General features: G+C 45.6%; 1 protein-coding gene across 5 annotated transcripts in view; it reads right to left on the bottom strand.

The window, feature by feature from the left end:
• The window catches only part of LOC144822512 (chloride anion exchanger-like), a 113,626-nt gene that overhangs the window by 56,665 nt on the left and 40,576 nt on the right, over positions 1 to 16,385 (bottom strand). For all 5 annotated transcript variants that reach the window (XR_013608632.1, XR_013608633.1, XR_013608634.1 and 2 more), the window contains exons 8-10: positions 16,057 to 16,139; positions 10,568 to 10,715; positions 976 to 1,089 (exon numbers count right to left, since the gene is read on the bottom strand). Coding sequence is in view for 1 of the 5 variants with exons in the window: in XM_078680141.1 (XP_078536267.1) it covers positions 976 to 1,089; positions 10,568 to 10,715; positions 16,057 to 16,139 (345 nt within the window). In the remaining 4 variants the exon portion in view is untranslated. The remainder of the gene's footprint in view (positions 1 to 975; positions 1,090 to 10,567; positions 10,716 to 16,056; positions 16,140 to 16,385) is intronic.

The raw sequence follows: 16,385 nt of genomic DNA, 5'->3' as shown, positions 1-16,385 counted from the left end.
CTCCCCCACCCCGCCACTGTTCTTACCTTTACCGGTCACACCTGCCCCGTTGATACCATTGATATGGGTTGATGATGTACTGCCTTTCCATAGAACAATTCAGAAAGTCAAAGCCTCTTTCCAACTGACATGTCTTCATCAACTGCATGCAATGAATCAAAGATGTATTTATATTTACCCGCGAGGATGTATCCTACAAAGACACTAAACTCCTAATAAGGCTTGCAGTGATATCATGGATCCTTGTGAGGGGTCATGTGCAAAATGCTTGAAAAGAGTTGGCAACTTGTGCCTCTTGGTTCTTTGATACAGTTTAAACCTTCCTTCATATCCCCATGAGAAAATTGAGCTAAAAAACCTGAAAATATTTCCTTTTGTTCGGCTCCTACAAATTTATATGATTTAGACATGTAAATCCTGATCATATACTTTGATAAAAACACAAGGAGTTCAGATCTTGCCTCGGATATGACCACTTATTAGCAGTTAAGTGCTAGGGGCGATTACTTAGGAAGCATCCTTCACATTGAACATACCGTAAACTGAATGACCACTATCATAGTAAGTCTAGGAACAGGACAAGGCCAAAGGCTTCAGAGAAACTGGCACTCTATTGCAGTGAAAGCTTACATTTATTGCAACATCCATTGCACTTGGTTGGTGGTCATTCACCCACGCTGTGGTGGTCATTCACCCACTTACTGCACCCACCCACCTTGATCTTAAAGCATACATTTCCAGGCCCTGCCTAATCTTAAGACACCCAAAATGGAGTGGTTGATTTGGAATGGCTTCTGTGCATTCAAGTATCCATTGGGGGCCTCACCTCAGTGTTTTGACGGAACCATCTTTCTTTGCCTTGCGTTTACAGTCAATAGTTATATCAATAAATTGTCCCCTCAAGCTTCAATTCTTTTTGAGTTTTCTTTCCCTGAAAGGATACACCAATTTATACAAAAAAGTTGTGTTTCCTACCTGTGATTTACCGCCTGTGCTCTCCTGAACAGCTGACCTAGACAGCGAAGTGGCGGCTGCAAATCCACGGAACCCCCCGCAGAATATGTTGCTGACCCCAAATGCAATCAGCTCCTGCAATTCAAATCAAGCACATATCTCAACACAGAATAACAATTATACTAATTGATAATCAGACAGAATACACAGTGCTTAAGCTGGAAAAAAAACACAGGCCTAAAGTTTTTTATAGGAGCTCACCGCTGGAGATGCCTAATGACAGGGATGTAGAAGACACGCCTCCTAGTCTTGAATACACCTGATGCCTCATTCATTAACAGCACTACTCTTCCTGTCTCTTTATGTGAATTGTGCAGTTTCCTTTTCATCCACACTTCCCGCTAGTGACTGTTTCCAAGCTTTTTCCAACTTTTCCTATCTCTCTTGTTCTGCGATTCAGTTGCTCTCAGCCAAAGTTTGATGGAAAAAAATTTATCTCGGTCCTCACAAATGAGTGCCCTGCTCATCACCTGCAACCATTTGCAAAGTTAAGCAGTGAGTTTATATAGTGCGTCTCTGGTGGTTTGTTGTCAACACTGACAGAATCACAGAGGCCCTGAGGCTCAGTTCTTTATGCAGAAGCAGCACCTTATTATAAATAACATTCTACTTTTAACATACACATGAGGAATGAAAACATTTTTGTTCCTTTAAGCTATGCTGCATTTCCATCATTTGTATAATAGCATATTAACATGATAGTGTCATAACCATGCAGTTTAGCATTGAGGAAAGCATTTTCTTGTATTGAGGGCAGATGTGGTCCAGGTCACAACAGCTTTAGTGGATGTTTCCCTGTGAGCAGATATGTTATTAGGGTGTAATTCCTATCTAGAAGCTTGTAGAATTACCTTTTGTTTTGCAATATTATCATATTGTTTTGGCTTTTAACCGCAGATCAAGGTTGTGTGCTTCTGCATTTACTTGTTCTTCTAGTCAGCACTTATCAGAGCTCCTTTGTGTGTAGAAAGTCTTTGGGCGTTATTATTTGATAGAAGGTGCGGGAGCATAACCGTCCTGCTTCTGCCATATTTGAACCACCCGCCATATTAGGAGTTTTCTCCTGTCTGGCGGACGGTTCTTTGGCATTCTCACGGTGGTGCCTCTGAAATAGGCACTGCAATGGGAACGTCAAAATTAGTACCTACACTTCATGGACTGCTGCAGGCCATGCTGTGCAGGTACTGGGGTGCATGCACACAGGGGGCACATCATGTGCCCCCCTGAGTGCACCCCATGGCGCAGAGGCACAAGGGGGCCCTGTAATTCCCGCTTTGTTTCCTCACCACTGCTTTTCATGGCTGTAGCACCTCCATGAAAAGTTTGGCGGTGAAGAAACTCGTAATATCAGGGCCTCAAGACCGCAGAGCCACTGCCAGGGATCGCTGGCGAATGCGGTGGTCCCAGCGCGGCCCCACTGCCCTGGTCGTAATAGGGCAGTTGGAAGACCATAATGCCGAGACTCATAATAAGCCCCTAAGACTGCTACAAGTAGTTTTCCTTTCTTGCTTCACTACTTTCTAAGGCTTTTAACCAAAAAGATTTGCTGTTCCTGTTCCTCACACTTGTAGGCTGTTTCCCTATATTAAACAGCATTGGCTGTTGTCTTAGCTGTGTTTAGGAATCCCATGAGTAGTTATTTAAAGAAAAGAAAGTGCAGGTTTTCTAGAGGGGTAGTGTCACGCTCTATGTAATCTTGAATTTTGGTGGGACCTCACAGTGCACTGATATAGAGTGATGTAAGTTTAACCGCAGTTTCAAAAATAATTGTGACCCGCATTATATGTGACAATTTGGCCTCCAAAGCACAGACCACTCTCACAGGCTTTTGGTACAGAGACTTTATATCTTCAGTGTGATTTTAGGTGTTTTATTTTATTCCAAACTCCTTGGGTTTCGTTTTGTCGACTGGTTTCCCATTTATGCATAACAATTATTTATTTTTTTGTTTGTATTTTTTCCTATAAAACCTCTGATTTGCCATCACCCTTTGGTATGCGGCTGCGATTTATATTCTTTACTACCAATCCAGAACTTTTGATTCTTGTAAGGGGACAGTCATGTCATTCATATAGATATTGAATAGAAAGGGACTTAAGCTGCACCTCTGTCTTACCACTTACTTATCATCTCTTGTGTTATCGTCATTCTTCTGATGAAGGTAAATACCAAACATCACTATTGAGATGTCAGAAAGGTATGTACCAATTCGAGTCAAAAGTTGCTTGCCAGGGAACAACACTTGCAAACATTTTCACTTTCAGTGGTCTGAGGATGTATGAACCTATTAATATGTGGAGGAGGCACATGTGGTTGGCAAGAAATGCTTTTTGGAGTCGGATTAGGATTTCTCTAATATTAATAATGTGAAAATTCTCTATTAATAAAAAGGATTCCTAACAGTTTTGTAGGATTGCTGCTTGTGCATCTATTTTAGTACTTTCTAGCATCCATGAAGTTTCCATTTTTATATGCAGGGATGGTGCGCCCCTTCAGCAGGAGCGGCCTGGGCAGGTAAGAGCGGCGGGGGCGAGTTTGGGGGGTGGTGGGGGGGGGGAGAGCTTCTACAGATGACCACTAGGGGAAATTAAATTGATAATTAATTTTCCCTCGTCGTCGTCATCTGTCGAAATCGCCCCCACCACTCCGCCAGGCCGCTCTTACGTGCACTGGCCGCTGCTGCGCATTCAGATATGCTTTGAGGATTTGTCCAGAGGCGAGGACCAGTTTAGTTTTGTTATTGCTGATTGTAATCGCGTTACGCAAATCTCCATGAAAAGGTAAAAAATCTCCGCGAACACGCAGAAATTCCGCGAACACGCGCAATTGCTTGTTTGCAATGTTTTTTCCCTTTTCACAATCGCTGTTTGCATTCTCGGGGGGAAATATCTCACGAACACGCATTTTGAGATCGCGAACAAGCAAAACATTTTGTGAAGTTGGAGAACGCAGAATTTTGGGCAATTTCGTGTTCTAGGCAGAATGCGAAATTACCCAAATTCCGCAAATTCTGCGAGTGGAACGGAATTTACCACCCAGGCCTAATACAAACAGGTGACGCACAGCCAGCAAACCACCTAAGGTGTCGCTTGGAAGTGGGTAATCCAAATAATCTCCACATCTCCCTCTTAAGGACAGTGCACTCCATCACTGTCCCCCTTGCAACGGCAAGCAGCATTGCCACCTACAAAGTGAAAGATGAACTGACTGCTTTAAACAGCTAGTCTGTCTTTCACTAATGCACTGCCCTCAGGGCTGGCGCGAGTTTGCACTTGCTCTTGGGGAGGCACATTACCACGCACTAGGGCACCTTGACCAGGTCTGTGCCCAGCACACCCAATTAAAGGGGCGCTGCAGCACAGACCATGTCAGTGCACCGTATACATAACAAAGCCCCAGACAGCCTAGTTCTGGTTGGTTGGCCATGTTGGGCCCATGTCTGTGCATCTACAGTAGTTGCAGACAGAATGTGCATTTTTCTGTTTAGCTGGATTTCCATTTGGTGTTGTCATTGGTATACGCCAATCACACATTATCCTCCTAGTTGGCTTGTAACTAATACATGCACTGCCTTCTCGTGGAGGTATTTTATGACTTGAGTGAAGTTTCCAGATCTGCTGACTGTTCTTCCCAAATAAGCAATATTGGCCCTTTGCTCAAAAGTGACCCTGTTTGTTGTTAACTAGTATTGGTTGGGTTGTACTTATGAATTATACTGGAAGATTATATGTATATATATATATATATATGTATATATATATATATATATGTATATATATATATATATGTATATATATATATATATATATATATATATATATATGTAAGCTCACAGGTTGCCCTTCAGGTTCGGGGAGCACTGCCAGGAACAACAATGCCATGCAGACTCAACAGTTCAGAAGTCGTGGCCTGACGCGTTTCGCTTCTTTGCTTTCTCAAAGGCCGTTCACTGCTTTCCCTCGGCAATGCGCGTCTCACTCAAATATGAAGATGCCGTCTGCTGATAGGCTGCAAGTTCCCACTGCATTGTGGTATTCGTAGTGAGTCGCTAATTTACCCTGGATGGGTGCCGGGTTCAGAAGATCCCTGATGTCTGCCCTGGATGGGCCCCCTGAACTGGAGAGTCAATAATATCGGCGTTGGTCCTCCTGAACTGAGCTGGGCGATTTCCCAACTCATCAGCCCGCTCAGAATTCAGCAGTGGTGCTTCCCCCGCGGCAAGGCATGCCGCGTTGTAAATGTAAGCTCACAGGTTGCCCTTCAGGTTCGGGGAGCACTGCCAGGAACAACAATGCCATGCAGACTCAACAGTTCAGAAGTCGTGGCCTGACGCGTTTCGCTTCTTTGCTTTCTCAAAGGCCGTTCACTGCTTTCCCTCGGCAATGCGCGTCTCACTCAAATATGAAGATGCCGTCTGCTGATAGGCTGCAAGTTCCCACTGCATTGTGGTATTCGTAGTGAGTCGCTAATTTACCCTGGATGGGTGCCGGGTTCAGAAGATCCCTGATGTCTGCCCTGGATGGGCCCCCTGAACTGGAGAGTCAATAATATCGGCGTTGGTCCTCCTGAACTGAGCTGGGCGATTTCCCAACTCATCAGCCCGCTCAGAATTCAGCAGTGGTGCTTCCCCCGCGGCAAGGCATGCCGCGTTGTAAATGTAAGCTCACAGGTTGCCCTTCAGGTTCGGGGAGCACTGCCAGGAACAACAATGCCATGCAGACTCAACAGTTCAGAAGTCGTGGCCTGACGCGTTTCGCTTCTTTGCTTTCTCAAAGGCCGTTCACTGCTTTCCCTCGGCAATGCGCGTCTCACTCAAATATGAAGATGCCGTCTGCTGATAGGCTGCAAGTTCCCACTGCATTGTGGTATTCGTAGTGAGTCGCTAATTTACCCTGGATGCGACTCACTGCGCATTCAGATATGCTTTGAGGATTTGTCCAGAGGCCTTTGAGAAAGCAAAGAAGCGAAACGCGTCAGGCCACGACTTCTGAACTGTTGAGTCTGCATGGCATTGTTGTTCCTGGCAGTGCTCCCCGAACCTGAAGGGCAACCTGTGAGCTTACATTTACAACGCGGCATGCCTTGCCGCGGGGGAAGCACCACTGCTGAATTCTGAGCGGGCTGATGAGTTGGGAAATCGCCCAGCTCAGTTCAGGAGGACCAACGCCGATATTATTGACTCTCCAGTTCAGGGGGCCCATCCAGGGCAGACATCAGGGATCTTCTGAACCCGGCACCCATCCAGGGTAAATTAGCGACTCACTACGAATACCACAATGCAGTGGGAACTTGCAGCCTATCAGCAGACGGCATCTTCATATTTGAGTGAGACGCGCATTGCCGAGGGAAAGCAGTGAACGGCCTTTGAGAAAGCAAAGAAGCGAAACGCGTCAGGCCACGACTTCTGAACTGTTGAGTCTGCATGGCATTGTTGTTCCTGGCAGTGCTCCCCGAACCTGAAGGGCAACCTGTGAGCTTACATTTACAACGCGGCATGCCTTGCCGCGGGGGAAGCACCACTGCTGAATTCTGAGCGGGCTGATGAGTTGGGAAATCGCCCAGCTCAGTTCAGGAGGACCAACGCCGATATTATTGACTCTCCAGTTCAGGGGGCCCATCCAGGGCAGACATCAGGGATCTTCTGAACCCGGCACCCATCCAGGGTAAATTAGCGACTCACTACGAATACCACAATGCAGTGGGAACTTGCAGCCTATCAGCAGACGGCATCTTCATATTTGAGTGAGACGCGCATTGCCGAGGGAAAGCAGTGAACGGCCTTTGAGAAAGCAAAGAAGCGAAACGCGTCAGGCCACGACTTCTGAACTGTTGAGTCTGCATGGCATTGTTGTTCCTGGCAGTGCTCCCCGAACCTGAAGGGCAACCTGTGAGCTTACATTTACAACGCGGCATGCCTTGCCGCGGGGGAAGCACCACTGCTGAATTCTGAGCGGGCTGATGAGTTGGGAAATCGCCCAGCTCAGTTCAGGAGGACCAACGCCGATATTATTGACTCTCCAGTTCAGGGGGCCCATCCAGGGCAGACATCAGGGATCTTCTGAACCCGGCACCCATCCAGGGTAAATTAGCGACTCACTACGAATACCACAATGCAGTGGGAACTTGCAGCCTATCAGCAGACGGCATCTTCATATTTGAGTGAGACGCGCATTGCCGAGGGAAAGCAGTGAACGGCCTTTGAGAAAGCAAAGAAGCGAAACGCGTCAGGACACGACTTCTGAACTGTTGAGTCTGCATGGCATTGTTGTTCCTGGCAGTGCTCCCCGAACCTGAAGGGCAACCTGTGAGCTTACATTTACAACGCGGCATGCCTTGCCGCGGGGGAAGCACCACTGCTGAATTCTGAGCGGGCTGATGAGTTGGGAAATCGCCCAGCTCAGTTCAGGAGGACCAACGCCGATATTATTGACTCTCCAGTTCAGGGGGCCCATCCAGGGCAGACATCAGGGATCTTCTGAACCCGGCACCCATCCAGGGTAAATTAGCGACTCACTACGAATACCACAATGCAGTGGGAACTTGCAGCCTATCAGCAGACGGCATCTTCATATTTGAGTGAGACGCGCATTGCCGAGGGAAAGCAGTGAACGGCCTTTGAGAAAGCAAAGAAGCGAAACGCGTCAGGCCACGACTTCTGAACTGTTGAGTCTGCATGGCATTGTTGTTCCTGGCAGTGCTCCCCGAACCTGAAGGGCAACCTGTGAGCTTACATTTACAACGCGGCATGCCTTGCCGCGGGGGAAGCACCACTGCTGAATTCTGAGCGGGCTGATGAGTTGGGAAATCGCCCAGCTCAGTTCAGGAGGACCAACGCCGATATTATTGACTCTCCAGTTCAGGGGGCCCATCCAGGGCAGACATCAGGGATCTTCTGAACCCGGCACCCATCCAGGGTAAATTAGCGACTCACTACGAATACCACAATGCAGTGGGAACTTGCAGCCTATCAGCAGACGGCATCTTCATATTTGAGTGAGACGCGCATTGCCGAGGGAAAGCAGTGAACGGCCTTTGAGAAAGCAAAGAAGCGAAACGCGTCAGGCCACGACTTCTGAACTGTTGAGTCTGCATGGCATTGTTGTTCCTGGCAGTGCTCCCCGAACCTGAAGGGCAACCTGTGAGCTTACATATATATATATATATATATATATATATATATATATATATACATACATACATATATATATTCACTGAAAAAACCACAGGTTTCAGGGACATTATAGTTAGTTGGACATTTCACTTGTACAAAACCAGTAAGATTCGGCCGTTATAGTTAGTTCAGCTAACTAGAACTCGCGCCCCCGCAATGCACTGCTGATGACATCAAATATTACATCACTCATGACATGGTCAGTGACATCACTGATGTCCTCCTCCCGTGACACTTCTCGCCCTGGGGACCCCATCCCTCGGGGCCGGCCCTTTCAATTGGGGACCATGGGGAGTCCCAATGCCCCACGATCCTGCCGGCTCCCCGCCTGTGGGAGCTGGCATTGCTTTTGGGCAAGGGGAGCTGTTAACATGCAGCTCCCCTTGCTCAAAAGCAATCCTGCTGTGCTTTGTTGAAGCAAGAGCAGGTTTTCTTGCTCCTGCTTCAACGAAGCAAAGCAGAATTTGCTATGGCAGGGCGGGAAGCGTGATCCCTCCCTGCCATAGCAAACAGCAAAGTCCCGGGGGTGGGCCCCCAGGACATTGCAGGATCTGGCCTTGGGGGTAGCGGTCCCAGGGCCATGGAGAGCTCCAGGAGGGGGGCCGCGTGGCCCCCCTCCCAACATATTTAAAGCCCCGGGGAGGTGGTGGTCCCCATGGCCTGGGGGTCTGTAACAGACCACTGCAGTTTATTATTAAGGGCCCCCGGGAGGTGGTGGTCCCAGGGGCACTGTGGGGGGGCTTAACCCCTCCCCCCACACTTATCATTTGTAGCCCCGGGGAGCAATTGTTTTAGAAGCCCCGGGGAGGTGGTGGTCCCCAGAGCTGCTGGGGGGGCCATGTTGCCCCCGCATTTAATTTATTAAGACCTGTGGAGGTGGTGGTCCCCGGGGCTGCGTGGTCCCTGTGTTCCCTGTGTCCCCGCGGGCCCGTGGGCTCCCAAAAATTAATTGCTGAGTGCCCCGAGACCTGGCCACCCGGGGGCTTAAATACGTTTTATTTTAATTTTCTCAGCCAGATTCGCAACCCAAGCACAAATTCGGCAATTTTTTTTTTTTAATGCTCTTTTTGGCCCTGGGGTCCTTGTGGGACCCCCTGAGCAGGCCTAGGGGGTCAGAGTGTATGTACCCTGCCCCCTTTTTATGTTTTGTATCTTTGTTTCATCCTTTTTCGTGTGACTCGGTTACAAGAGTGTTGGCAGCTAATCAGAGTGAAGCTCGTGCCCGGGAGGGTTTGTGAACCCTCCGTGGTGCTCAGATAACAATATTTTTCTTTTTTAAATTTCTTAGGAACTACTGAATGGATTTACACCATTTTAAAAAAGGGCACACTCTAAACAAAGACCTACCATTTTTTGCCAAATTTGGTGTAATTCCGTTCAACAGGTCGAGCTGTAATACGTTTCCTATGGAGAAAACATGCTTTGGGACCCCCCTTTTTTCTCGGCCCCCACTTGACAAATCACCCTGAAACTTTCAACACACAAACTGAGCCGTGCAACCCTATTTTTGGGGAAATTTAACAAAGATTCGTCAAACGGCGCCAAAGATATTGGCTATTCCAAAAATGCTTTTCCTATGGAAACTAGGTCCTAACTATAGCTACCTACTGGCGACCGCCAATAGGAGATATATAGATATATATTTTTTTTTTCCAGCAATCGAAGAATACGCCGCACACACCTTAGTCATTTTTCAGCTCTTTAATTTGACAAAAGCTCTCCTCTTCCCTACGCGTTTCGAACCGCTCATTCTTGATCACTACCGTGACTAAGGTGTGTGCAACGTATTCTTCGATTGCTGAAAAATAACAAAGCAAGAACTGGCCCTTTTCTCGCAGTGAGGACCAGCTGTAGAGTGTTCCCCCCACCAAGGACTAATTTTGTTGAATATATATATATATATATATATATATATATATATATATATATATATATATATATATATATATATTTAATTATTTTAAGGTAGAAGAGGTTGCAGTAGTTATGGAATACACCAAGACTTATTCAGCCTTCCATCCTTACTCTCTTTTCTTTTTTTTCTTTCTACCTGTTTCCCATCTCTAATTTTCTTCCTCTTTCTCTGCCCGATCCCTTTCTCTCAGATTCTCACTCGACTTAACTAGCTACTACTCACCTGATCTACACCTACTCCTTTTTGATTTTTCTTCCTCTGCCAAATCTCTCTCCTTTTCCTTTTTCTTCCCTGTCTTTCTCTGTTTCCTCGCTTTTCCTTGCCCCACTAATTTTCAATGTATCTTTGTGCTAACATATCATGGTGACTATTATATGTACTATGTCACCTGATAACTTCCAAAATACTTAATGTGATGAAAATTTAATATTAACTCTATTACATATGTAATGCAAGCATAGCCATACCTGATTACCATCTATGACATAATCATGCTTGATTGAATACACTTTTGCCACGGAGTATGCCACAGCAAATCCAACAATTCCAATAGAAAACCCATCTGCAATGCATTCTGTAAAGACTTTGCTACTCGGCGTAATAGGTGCTTGATATCTGTAAAAATAAAAAGAGATATACAGGTTAAAACATGCTGATTTGGGTACTTTAGCTTTGAAGACAAACCTGTAGCTGTAATGTAAAAATATGTAAATGACTCATCTACAATAATGCCCTTTTTAGGTTGAGCCTAGGCAGGGCATATGCACTGTCTGCAAGACCTTATATAAGTACAATATGGCCTTTAGCCAAGCCCTTCGATTGCCATTAGGACTTTGTTGTGGCAATCGGAAATGCTGCCTTTTTATTGGTGCATTGTCCCTTCTTTGGGCGCTTGGATCCCTTCCAGGCGATTTCACTCATTGTTCAATTTGGTTGCCGATCGCAACCTGTACATGCTCCTGGCACAGTGCGAAAGGGCCCCTCTTCCCGTGTTCCTCCTGGTCGGCCATCGCACACAACAGTAGTAGTATTTAAATCATTCATGCCATCAAAGTTTTTTTGTAATTTTGAAGAGCTCTTCACGCACGCTCCTCTTCTTTAACCGCATGCGCGCCAGCGGTTTTCCCGCTGCGCGCTGCGATTCGCAAAATCCCTCGTTACGTGACAAGGTCAGCTCGTCATCCGCGTAGCGCAGGTAACGCCCATGACGAGCTGACCTTGTCACCAGCGCTGAAGGGGTTAATACGGCGCCCACTTTATCTTTAACCAAAGCAGTCGTGCGTCCACTGTACATTTTAATTAATCAGCCTGCCTGGTGCTGTGCTTTAGTGCCTTTCTTTTGTTCACAGCATGGCCGCTTGACTCATTTAATGTTTAATTAACTTTGCAAGCTAACCATAGTGGACACGCACCAACGTTACATTTTAATTACTCATCGCGACTGGCGCTGTGCTTTAGTGCAAGTCTGGGTGGTGAACTCCGCTCGCGGAGTTTTCCGCACTCCGCGTTACGCGGAGTTCCGAAAAACTCTGCTCCACATATCGGATTGAAGTTTTTTTCTCGCTCTCGTTCATCAATGTTAAGTTGGCAAGCGAGCGGCGAGATTTTTCCTTGTTCGCGATCGTCAACATCAAGTTGGCGATCATGGAAAATCAACCTCCCTGTGAGATTTCTCAATGCGGGCGGTCAGATTTCTCATTGTGAGTGGTCGCGAATGGTTGAGAAATTGTCCATTCGCGTTGAGAAAGCTGTCACTTGTAAAAATCTGCTCAAGCGGTAGAAGGGAAGTAGCACCCACTTGCGCTGTGCATGATGTTGTTCGCGATGATTACACAGTGCGGACAAGCACATGACAAAGAAAATCACCGCAAACTGCATTTATCTAATGAAACTCCGCAGCTTACGGAGCTCCATGTAGCGCGGTACAGTTTTATTTGCACTTCGCGGAGTTCCGCGTAGCAAAACTACGGGAAGTCCCCCAAGGCTTAATTTAGTGCTGTTCACTGTGCTGCCATGGTGGGGCTCATTTAATTAATTAGGACAGCCTAGTATGGCTTGTGACAAGTGGTGCACTCTCACACTTACTTTCATTGTGCACTACACTGCCTCTAGAAGGCATGTTCAGACTCATAGCACACTCAATGCTTGCCCTTTGATGAGACGTACTTTACCGAAGATGAAGTGGGACCTACAACAAAGTCAATGGCTAAAAAGAACCTGAATCAAAAAAATCTGACACTGTTTGCAAACGTTTGGCAGTAAAACAGGGCGGGTACAACACAAAATTAAGAAGCTATATAAAGTATTAGAATGGATCAACTCTGTCTCATGTTCTCTGTCATTTTTTACAATCTTTGAAGGCTCTGTAGAAATTGTAAATTAGAAATGACCTAGGTTAATGCCAGGCCTGTCACTCCAAGATTCTTGAGTCGACAGGTCAAAATGTTATGGTTAACAGTGTCAAATGAGGCACTGAGATCTAGGAGCATAATTGCTGCAGTGCCTCCCTGGTCCAGTATCCTCCTCACCGCCTCCGTTACTGCCAGAAGGGAAGTCTCAGTCCCTAGCTGAGGGCAAAAGCCTGTTTGGGAGTGATGGAGCAGATGGTTAGATTCCAAGTTTTCTACCAGTGTGGTGTTTGAGTGTTTCTCAATTAGCTTACTCAGCCAGGGAAGGAGGGAAATGGGGCGGTAATTGGTCAAGTTGGATTGGTCCAGGTTGGGTTTCTTTAAAAGGGCCTTGACCAGCGTACATTTCCAGGCAGGGGGAACCGTACCAGAGGAGACGGATGAGTTTTGAATGTCAAGAATTACGGGGCGAATGGAGTTAGTGACTATGGTGAGGGACCAGGATCAGAAGGAGAGCCCGAGGTTACCCCGGGTATGATTAGGTCTAAAGAATCAGCATCCAGGAGAAGAAGTTGCCCTAGAGAGAACTGGGGCTTAGTTTGTGGTCCTACAGTTACGGAGGCAGTGGGATCAAGGACATGTACATTCTCCAGCTTCCCAATTTGATATGGAGGGAGATGTTGTCACTGCCCATCAGACAGGATGAACCATTTACAAGAATGATTGCAAATTACTTCTTTCAAAGTGTCCAACCAAGTATTTCTATTGGCCACAATGGCTTTAAGAAAAGATGCAACACAGACAACAGGACAGCAGGTAGCACCGTGTGGCCGCCGCAAGATAAGCCTCCCTTTTCTTTTTAGGTTGAGCGCTGGCTGGTCTTATCCATCTCACTTTACAATGGAATTGATGGGCTGAGCTTCCGTACATGTTTTGGGATCAGCAGCCATAATATTCTATGCCTAGAATTTTGGGAGTCATTTAAATTCTAGAGTACACAATGCTTCCATGCATTCATTTTTTAGAGAAAATAACTCCCATGAGAAAACAAGTCAGTAGTTAGGTGAGGCTTATTCAGAATACTCACAACTCATAGTTGTCAGTTCAGAGAGAGAAATGGAAAGCAGAGGGAGTGCAGGGAGGTTCCTGGGAGTAGGCAAAAAGGTAATATGCAATTACAAATGCAATAGGTTTCCATTTAACTGACCCTCACTTCAAAATACATACTCGCCAGGGAGAGGATAAGAACAGGTTGCGTGTTGATCTCTCACACACATTTGGGTTGCAGATTTTGTTTTTAAGCATATCCTTTGGGGACAGAATAAAGTCAAGTCTTAAATCCTCCAACAGATTTTTTTAATTTCACTTCCTATACCACTGCACTCTGCACCATCACTCATACAGTTTTCCCAAATAGGGATTACCCATCCAAAGAGCTCCCCTCCTGCAGGGGAGTCATAGCCCACACCATATGGTGTCGTGAGGAACCTTATGATAAACATGCCACCTGGGAGTCGTTTTTTTCCTAACAGAAAAATGTTTCAGGAGCCATCATTATGCCACCAGTTAAACCTCGAGTACCTTGTGTGCTGTACGTATAAACCAATCTATTCTGGCATGCTAGACAACAGCCAAACCCAGCTTGTATTCAACCTTGTATGCAACTTTTCCACACAGGAGGGCTAACCTCAAGTTAACCAGGACTTAAAGAGTTGCACCTCAAACATCAGAGCTATCTCTCAGGTTACACACAAATCTAAATTTGTCCCCAAACAGCATATCTATCTATCTATCTACCTATACACTACACACCGCCCACGCTGCTTTACAGCATAGATTAAAGACATCAGCAAGATTTATATAATGAATTAAACATTTTGAACTAAAAAAAAGACTATGGGAAACTTAGCGGCCACTTGAAATTCTGTCAAGTACATCATGAGATCACCATGCTCTAGCAGTTTTCTAGATACGACTCGTTGCTTTAGGTTGAAATCCATGCCATAATGCAAGACGGTGTTTACAGTAATCTGAGATTATTTCCACCTCCTCTCTCAAAAAGTGGCGGCCGGCATGGCTCGCGAGTGGCGAGGGTCGCGCATGAAAAAAGAAAATACCTTGCCACCGGGCCCGCATCTCTGCTCCTGCTTTACTCGAGGAACAGAATGCACAGCAGCCCCACACTGACAAATCACAACACTCAAATGCAGCATTGTGATTGGTTTTAAGCACCCTGGTTCGGTGCTCAACCAGGAAAGTGGGACCTGGGGTATGTTCTCCGCGCAGGCTGTAATGCTGCCTGCATGGAGAACAGGGAAAGTGCTCATGACGGGTTTGGGCAGCCGGAGAGGATGTCCTAAAATTCATTCTGCATTTAAGAGAGGGCAAATCACTCCACCTCTGCCCTGCTCTGAGAGCCGAGCAGTCTCACCTACCCGCCTGCCTGCAAAGCAGCACAAAGCATAAAATGATAATAACGCAAAGCTATTATCATTTTATGTTTCTACTATGTACGCACTGCTTAAAAGCAGTGTGACGATGCTCCTCCGCCATAGCGGAAAAACCGACACTGCTCTCGGCGTCTTCCCATGTCTATTTGACTTAACTCTGACTGATGCCTTTTAAGAAGTGGACGAGACTCACGCTTTTGGTTTTGTAAAATATGGGCTCCATCTTGAGTTTTTAGGATTGTGACTGCTATTAATAGTCGTATATGTAAATCACAACAGTAAACAGTGTCCATCTTGAATCCTGCCCTTGGATATAAGTAAAGTTACATATTAAATGGTATTGCTGTTATCTTATTGCAACGCGTAAGAAAGCGCTTACATAAAACAGGTCTTATCGTTCTGTAGCTGCTGTAAAAAATAGTAAGCTGGTATACAATGCCTCAGATTTCTGGACTTTATAAAAGAGGTTAAGAATATTTTAGTAAATATTTTATAAAAGTCCCACCAGGACCTGCAATTATTTTTCCTCCTTAGGCTTTGACCCAGAGCAAGAGAGTGAAAAACACACATTGGCGAAAAGAGGCAGAGAAAGAGAGAAAAACATGACAAAGGAAGAAAGCTAGAACCTACAAGAATGAAATAAATGGCCAGGGTGTGTCTGTCAGTGGATTAAAGAGGCCTGAGGTGGAATAAAGACTACGCAGCCGTGGTATTTGGCACACCGACACTCAATAGGACCAGCAGTGGGCTTCTGAGAAAACCTTTGAGCTCGGGCACTTATTCTTTTACATTTTAAGCCATGATGATATTGATATTTATGTAACGCTTACTACCCCTGTCAAGGAGCTGAAGCCTTTTGCACTGAGCCTAAGGAACTGTGATTTATGAAGTCTGTTGGGTTCAAGAGACAGGAATCATCTAACTCCCAAGCAGGTTCTGCAAACTATGTGTTAGTAATGACATACCCAACACTTGAGTAGATTAAAACTGAATGAGTGGATTGATATGGGAATTTTCTAAATTAAAAGAAGGTGTTTATAAAGGAGCTCAAGAGATCGAGCGGGGAACCAATGACTATATTTCAATGTGATATTCTCAAAAGAAAACATTGAATGTAAACTATACGCAGTTGAGAAAAAAAGAATTGTGTACTCTTACCCTCTTTCAATATGTCCGACAATATCTACTCCAAATCGTTTTTCAAAATTACAGGCATAGGAAATTCCTGTTGCAACCACCGTCTGTTAGGAGAAAAATATAGGTTTTTGAGGATTGTATGTGTTTGATTCATTTTTGAGGGCACATAACCCCATTTTGTGTGCTCCATTACTTTTCATTCTTTGAGAGTTGTTCTAAGAAGTATGCACAGCGTGTGTTTTCATCCTCCCCACAAAGTTTATTGGTGATAGAAATGTGGTTTAAGTGATAGCGGGGTGTGTCTCTATCCCAGTATGTTTGGTGAGACATGAATTCTAATTACACTCAGT

Source organism: Lissotriton helveticus, chromosome 1_1, assembly GCF_964261635.1.
Source record: "Lissotriton helveticus chromosome 1_1, aLisHel1.1, whole genome shotgun sequence".
NCBI classification, from domain to species: domain Eukaryota; kingdom Metazoa; phylum Chordata; class Amphibia; order Caudata; family Salamandridae; genus Lissotriton; species Lissotriton helveticus.
The sequence above is the reverse complement of the archived record's forward strand: the minus strand, read 5'-3'. Positions and strand labels throughout refer to the sequence as shown.